The sequence below is a fragment of the Monodon monoceros genome, unplaced genomic scaffold (assembly GCF_005190385.1).
Source record: "Monodon monoceros isolate NGI ecotype Baffin Bay Population unplaced genomic scaffold, NGI_Narwhal_1 Super_Scaffold_18, whole genome shotgun sequence".
NCBI lineage: Eukaryota > Metazoa > Chordata > Mammalia > Artiodactyla > Monodontidae > Monodon > Monodon monoceros.
The window spans coordinates 52709235-52717293 of NW_021703774.1; the positions used below are offsets into that span (position 1 = coordinate 52709235).

The 8059-nt window shown below is 47.5% G+C and overlaps 1 protein-coding gene across 1 annotated transcript in view; it reads left to right on the top strand.

Moving 5' to 3' along the window:
* The first annotated feature begins 385 nt into the window (after positions 1–385).
* Positions 386–8059, top strand: part of TNR (tenascin R) — an 83260-nt gene continuing 75586 nt past the window's right edge. The window contains exons 1-2 of the mRNA XM_029229271.1: positions 386–884; positions 2777–3253. Coding sequence (XP_029085104.1) covers positions 386–884; positions 2777–3253 — 976 coding nt within the window. The remainder of the gene's footprint in view (positions 885–2776; positions 3254–8059) is intronic.

An 8059-nucleotide genomic window follows, 5' to 3' on the forward strand; every position in this document is an offset into this window, starting at 1 on the left:
GGCTAGCCACAGTGCCCCTGCCCCGAGTCCTCACATGTCCTCTTTGTTGGAACCACTTGCCCACTGTGGAGGCCAGACTCATGTGCTCCAGATGAGCCTTTTGGGAAATCAAAATGCCCTTCTGCAGAAGCAGAGTCCACTTTCAGGGGTTCATTCCTCTCGGGAACAAAAAGCTCTGGGCTTTCATGACCCTGGTAGTCACTTCCCAACCTTCCCCTTGAAATCCTCACTGCTATCCTTTAGCTTTGTAGGACTGTGCATAGTGTGGTGCCCAAGCGCAGGTCTCAGAGGCCATCTCGTTCGTTCCTTGGTTTCTCTTGAAAATTTCCACAACTCCATGCTTTCTGCTGCAGGCCGGTCTTGAACCCAGCACTCTGCTGAGAGGATGGGGGCAGACGGGGAAACAGTGGTCTTGAAGAACATGCTCATTGGCGTCAACCTGATCCTTCTGGGCTCCATGCTCAAGCCCTCGGAGTGTCAGCTGGAGGTCACCACGGAAAGGGTCCAGAGACAGGCGGTGGAGGAGGAAGGAGGCGCTGACAGCTACAACACATCCGGCAAAGAGCAGCCGGTGGTCTTCAACCACGTGTACAACATTAACGTGCCCCTGGACAGCCTCTGCTCCTCGGGGCTGGAGGCCTCGGCCGAGCAGGAGATGAGTGCCGAAGACGAGGTGCTGACAGAGTACATGGGCCAGACCTCGGACCACGCGAGCCAGGTCACCTTCACCCACAGGATCAACCTCCCCAAAAAGGCCTGCCCATGCGCCAGCTCTGCCCAGGTGCTGCAGGAGCTGCTGAGCCGGATCGAGATGCTGGAGAGGGAGGTGTCAGTGCTTCGGGACCAGTGCACCAGCAACTGTTGCCAGCAAAGTGCGGCCACAGGTAGAGTCTGGGAGTCTGCAGCCGGTCTCAGGAGGGAGGGAAGGCGCTGAGTGGAGAGGGAGAGTGAGTGAGCGCGAGCCACCACTCCCCTCGAGACCTGGATCCTCTTCACACAGCGGGAAAGAAGTGCCCCAGTCTGTAGCTCTCTGTTCAGACGTCTCTAAGATCTAAATGTGGTCCTTCCCAGGGGATTTGGCGTAGGGATTCTCTACAGCGCATAGTCAGTTTGAAATACATTAACCCGATTTGGGGGGGATGAGTCAGGTAATGATACATCGGTTCAGCACAGCAACTTCTGTGGTGAGCAGGGAATTTGACGTCTGTCTTCATTCATCTTGGGTTTTCACAGGCTGTTGAATTGATATCTATCCATGTTAACCTGAGGGACTAGGGAATTCAGGTGCTCTGTTCACTCCATCTCAGTCTTTCTCCCATCTTAGTAAATGATAGTCATTATAGTCTCAGAGGACCTGGCCCCATCTTCTCCAGCAAGATGGAAGTTTCAGCCCCTGCCCCCTCCACGAACGCATGTGGATGTACATGCCCGTGCATGCACACACCCACTCACAGAGCTTATTACAACCCCCTCCCCTCCGAAGGCTGAGTATCCAGGACTTATACCTCTAGTCTCACCCACCCCCTGACTAGTAACACTTACCAATGACTATCTTGACCTCCCTGGGAGAAGTCAGAGCCAGACTTCCTGACTTCAAATCCTAGCTCTGCTACTTACTAGCTTGTGACTTAAGCAAGTTGCATAACCCATGACTTCCTTTCTCCATTGACAAACGGTGACAGACTAGAACATCAGGAGTTATTACATATAAAAGCCTCCATTCAGATGAAAGCCTGGCTTCTAGTAGGGACCTCACATGCAATAGCTCTTATCAGCTGACCCCCAATGAGCAGAAAGTGTGTCCCTTTTTGTGCCCAGCTCCTCTCACCCAAAAGGTACCTTCAACCCATGAAATTCATTCTTTAACAAGAGGACTGTGTCTTCCTTACTATCTTGGGTTCAAGCTTTTACCTTTTATAGTGGTTTAAATTAACCACTACAGTTATAGCATGGTAAGGGCTAGGGCAAGAGATATGCATAGAATCCTAAAAAGATCACAGCAAACAGTCATCAAATGAGACAAGTTCTGGGAAGCCTTTGAAGTGACCCTAGTGCTAAGTTGTGATGAATGAGCAGAGTTAGTTAGATGGCAGGAAGGAGAGGGAGTGGGATGTGGCTGCAGCGCATGTGACCTTGTCCTGCATCACAGGCCTGGTACTCAGCATACAAGCCCTCAGATCCCCTTCCGTCCCCATAGCCAGCACCTGGGCGTCTTGGTCAGGGGCTGTCCTTGGGCTGTAAGAACCTCTTTGGCCTGCCCCAGGGAGACAATGGACATTTATACCCTCCAAGGACAGCCTTTCGTCCCAGTTGAGGTGTGGCTTACACTGTGTCCAGAAGACCCCGCAGGACTGAACCCAAGTGACACCCCCAGGACTTTGCCTGATAATGTATCTCTGGCTTGGGCTCCAACCTCCTGAGTCTCCCCTTCTCCCTGACAGGTTTTTCCTGGGAGCACTTTCCAGTAAGTCACTATCATTTGAATTCTCATCTAAAGTCTGATTCTAGGGAACCCAAGCCAAGACACACTGAAGGTGAGCCCCTGCAGGACTAGGGACCTGATCTCACTCATCGTCGCCCCCAGTGCTGTGCCAGACACAACCCCTATTAGATGAAAACATTCATGAAGTCGATGATGTACCAAACTAGCTTGAGCTTAATTCTCAGCAACACAAATCTGATCAGAGAGTGAGGAGAGGTCTCTGCCCACCCCTCCCATACCCCATTTACAGGAGGTTCCACTGCTGCCCTTTGACTTTCTCCTTGGCCATTCCAGGACAACTGGATTATATCCCTCACTGCAGTGGCCACGGCAACTTTAGCCTCGAGTCCTGTGGCTGCATCTGCGATCAAGGCTGGTTTGGCAAGAACTGCTCGGAGCCCTACTGCCCCCTAGGCTGCTCCAGTCGGGGCGTGTGTGTGGATGGCCAGTGCATCTGTGACAGCGAGTACAGCGGCGATGACTGCTCAGAGCTCCGGTGCCCGACAGACTGCAGCTCCCGGGGGCTGTGCGTGGACGGGGAGTGTGTCTGTGAAGAGGCCTACACTGGCGAGGGCTGCAGCGAGCTGAGGTGCCCTGGGGACTGCTCGGGGAAGGGGAGATGTACCAACGGTACCTGCCTGTGCCAGGAGGGCTACACTGGTGAGGACTGCGGCCAGCAGCGGTGTCTGAACGCCTGCAGTGGGCGAGGACACTGCCAGGAGGGGATCTGCTTCTGTGAAGAGGGCTACCAGGGCCCTGACTGCTCGGCAGGTAGGGAGGGGAGCTCGGTGGGGCCTTTGTCAAGGGTGGTCCAGCAAACTGGCTGGAGGTGGGAAGAGAGATGGGAGGGAAGGTGAATTTTAGGCCGAAGAATTCCCAACTGGGTCATGTACACTTGCTTTCCAAGACAGCTGATTTCTTGAGTCAATCACAATTGACGAGGCAGATTTAAGGGGGGGAAGGGTGGAAACCAGAAAAGGTCAAGTTCAGGATGAAAGCTGAATCTTACCCCAAGACTGGAACAAAGTCAATGGTAATGACGGTGACAGCATTTCACTGTCCTTGAGATGGAAGAAAGCGGAGAGTCAGACCATGGCACCACCTTAGGCAAGGGACCACTCTAACTCAGCGGGCTTCCCAGAGCTCCACCTGCTCCAGAATATCCCCCTTGCCTGTTGCCATAGTCTGGGGACACGTCCTTTCACAGTGCTAGGGCATGCAATGGCGGTTAGTCTGTGATAGTCAGACTGGCAGGGCACTCTGGCACCCTGGCTATTTTAGAGCTTGCATATTGCAAAGTGTTATTAATTTTTGAAATAATCTAGTGTCCACATGGATAAAAGTATTTATAGGCAAGGAATTACTTGTCACTAGGAATAAACTACTAAAGGCATCGAGCAACAACGCACGTTCTGTTAGTACAGCGTATTAAAAGGTCACGAGTCGCTTTGTTCCACATGACATAGCAAATTGGAACCAACCCCACATGTGTCTGCACCATGGAAACCAATCCAAAGGTGATGTCCCAAAAGGAGGACCTAAATCTATCAGTGGGAAAATACCAATATTGCCTAAAATCAGATTATTGTCACTATCTCACCATTATTGCTCATCTTCTGACTACATCAGTGACTCTCACTGATAAATTTGTGCTTTAAACAGTACAGATTGAGTGATTGATCTTGATCTTTTCCATTTGTAGTTCAGTCTGTAACAGTGGGCTCAGAGTGCTCACTGGGAAAATTGAAAATAAAAAATAACAACAAACGAACATCGTTAAGCTTTCTGATGGGTTGGTTCTAGGAATTTTCTGATCAACCTTCTGACCTTGGTTTAAGGGGGAAATCCTGGGAGGCCAGCTTCACAAGCCTTTTATTCTTGAGCATCATCAATGATTCCCACCTAGGTACCAGACCAGTCAGACAAGTCTCCTGCACCTGCAACTTCAACCTAAAATTTTTTAAAAGATCGATGGCAACAACTAAAAGATAAACAACAACCCACTGCTTAGGAAAAACAATATTTTCATGTTCTTCTATTTTTTTCCACAGTCAATGATTTCATTTAGCCTCCTAATTTTGTTTACTGAATATCTTACTGAAAATATAAATAGCTGTTATACCAGTTGTTCAGACGGAAAAGTCAAGCAGAAGTTAAGCTTCGTATTTCTGAATCCAAAGTCCTAGGTAATTGCTGGGAAGAGGAGGCTGAAGCATGATCCTATTCCCACCCACAGGACGAGGCTCCATGAGGCTCCATCAGAGGATGCTAAGGGTCCATTTGGGCCCTTTTCTATGTACGGCTATTCTGTAGTTCACATCCTTCTTAATAAAATTGATCTCTGTCGGGTTGTACATACTTCTCATGTTCTTGACCCTCCTTTTCCACAGGGATGGGTTCATTTGCAAACAGAATCTTAATCTGATCCAGGGTCCAAACTGAACTGGAGATAAGCCCTTCTGGTCACTCAGGGAAGACTCAGGAGCTGCTAGCATAACTACAACTGGGTTGAGCCCAAACCATGAGCACGTTACCTCCAACACGTTACCTCTGTGCTGTTTGAGGAAGACTTCTGGATGCCCAGATAAATTACTTTACAGGTTCCCAAAGCATGTGAGGAAGGACAGTTGCATAATCTCCATCTGTTTCTATAGCAACCATGGAGCCACCACTGATTCGGCAGGTGCTGCTCTCAAGGCTTTCTTGTCTTTTAAACCAAATGCCATGGGTTTTTTCCAGAGAAGTAACTAGGTCATTATCTAAAGTGCTACTTCACTTGCTCTTTGTGAGAAGGCTCTAGGAGAGGGGCTGCTTATCCACTGCTTGACTCTTCTGGCCAGATGCACCCACTCCAGCATTACTGCTCCCCTCACCAACAGCAGTGAGGAGAGGAAAGAAGAGAACGGGTAAGGTGAAAACATGGAGAGCCACAAAATGCACTTCTCCACAGGTCATTCTTTTCTCTCTGGCAAGGGCATGGAAAATGGCTGCCCATTGTGTGGACTTCATTCTGAGGCTCCTTAGGCCGCTAGAGCTTAAATACAATTGAATAGAGTTGACAAGGCCACTCTATTTGACTACCGGCCTTGATCGTTCTCATAGTGGGCCATGGGACCAGATCTCAACCTTTCTGCCTCTGTTCTCTGGCCCGGTAAAGACACTAGAACAAAAAAATTCATGAATATGAGCACTTAAAACAGGCTTTGAAAGAAGCTACTCTGGGCTTCTCATTTTACAAATTGAAAAAAGCAGCAGCCCTGAGAGACAGGAAGATTTTTCCACAGCCAGACAGCTAATTAATGGCAGATCAAAAATAAGAACGCTGGTCTCCTACCAACTTCTAGCACTCTTTAATCCTCCCTGGGATGCTAAGTAGAGTGGCATCAGAAAATAAAAATTTTGAAAGCCACATACACAAAGAAATAGTCTTTTGACATGAAAGCTGAGCTCTGTCAAATGATAAAAAATATTAGGTGTTGGAGACGGGGTAAGGAAGCACGTCCAACCATTTGTCCACGCCTGCCCCCAGGGAAGGAGGTTTGGCCACAACTCCCCGCAAAGCAACAGGATGAAAGAACAACCAGAGCAGGGGCTTGAAACAATCCAGAAAGCCGTTCCCTGGACTTCAGTCAGACCCGCAGAGATTCATCAGCATCAGCCTCTGTGTCTGCTAGCACCGCGGCCAGCCCAACCTTTGGCACCTGAAATCTCGCTCCTCCGAGCGAGACACTTCATGGAACTAATTCCAACTGCGCTCACCACATATGTGCAAAATTGATGCAAGATCTAAGAAGTAAACAGCATGGCATCTTTGCAGATAAGCAACTCCAATTCCTCGAGCCGCAGTTTACTCCTTTTTAACTGCCTGCTCTTCCCCAAGTTCCCAACTTGGAGCCCCAAAGAAGGTAATACTAAGAATAATTCGCAGCCCCCGCCCCACACACTAAATTCCTTGAATCAAGGCATACGGCTCTTTTACAGTTTGCTTTCTAGCAATACCATTTCATTTTATAAGAATTACTGACACCCAATGTACACGGCTGCTGCTAAGTTATAGGGTGAAAGGTGATGGTCTCCTCCTTGGAGCCACCGCTCTCAAGAATGCTTCTTCCACAATCGACACCATTGCTTCTTTCTCTTCATTACCACCACCAGGCTCAGGTCTCAAGATAAAAAACTTGCCAAGTGAAGTTGTCAAGATGAAAAAATCCTTCTGCACCTGTTTTTTACTTTAAAATCCCCAAATGCTCTGCTTGGATCATTCTCCTTCGTCGTGATTAGCTTTATTTTCTGGAGAAAGGCACTAAAAATGAATACACTGACTTGTCCCAAAGGCCCTAAGAATTGCTGGTGACTTGAAATTTGGAATGGCTGTTTCTGTCACCATGACAGGAGGAGTCCCACACAGGAAACTTGGAATCAGCGTGTTGAATAACAAAAGGCAGGCCCTAGAGAAGCTTTCTTTCTTTTTTTTTTCTTGTTGTTGTGCTTTTGTTTTATTTATTTTTTAACATCTTTATTGGAGTATAATTGCTTTACATTGTTGTGTTAGTTGATGCTGTATAACAAAGTGAATCAGCCATACGTATACATATATCCCCACGTCCCCTCCCTCTTGTGTCTCCCTCCCACCCTCCCTATCCCACCCCTCTAGGTGGTCACATGCACCGACCGGATCTCCCTGTGCTATGTGGCTGCTTCCCACTAGCTATCTATTTTACATTTGGTAGTGTATATATGTCCATGCCACTCTCTCACTTCATCCCAGCTTACCCTTCCCCCTCCCCGTGTCCTCAAGTCCATTCTCTGTGTCTGCATCTTTACTCCTGTTCAGCCCCTAGGTTCTTCAGAACTATTTTTTTTTTAGATTCCATATATATGTGTTAGCAAACGGTATTTGTTTTTCTCTTTCTGACTTACTTCACTCTGTATGATAGACTCTAGGTCCATCCACCTCACTACAAATAACTCAATTTTGTTTGTTTTTATGGCTGAGTAATATTCCATTGTATATATGCCACAACTTCTTTATCCATCCATCTGTTGATGGACACTTAGGTTGCTTCCATATCCTGGCTATTGTAAATAGTGCTGCAATGAACATTGTGGTACATGACTTTTTGAATTATGGTTTTCTCAGGGTATATGCCCAGTAGTGGGATTGCTGGGTCATATGACAGTTCTATTTTTAGTTTTTTAAGGAACCTCCATACTGTTCTCCATAGTGGCTCTATCAATTTACATTCCCACCAGCAGTGCAAGAGTGTTCCCTTTTCTCCACACCCTCTCCAGCATTTATAGTTTGTAGATTTTTTGATGATGGTCATTCTGACTGGTGTGAGGTGATACCTCATTGTAGTTTTGATTTGCATTTCTCTAATGATTAGTGGTGTTGAGCATCCTTTCATGTGTTTGTTGGCAATCTGTATATCTTCTTTGGAAAAATGTCTATTTAGGTCTTCTGCCCATTTTTGGATTGGGTTGTTTGTTTTTTGATATTGAGCTGCATGAGCTGCTTGTATATTTTGGAGATTAATCCTTTGTCAGTTGCTTCATTTGCAAATATTTTCTCCCATT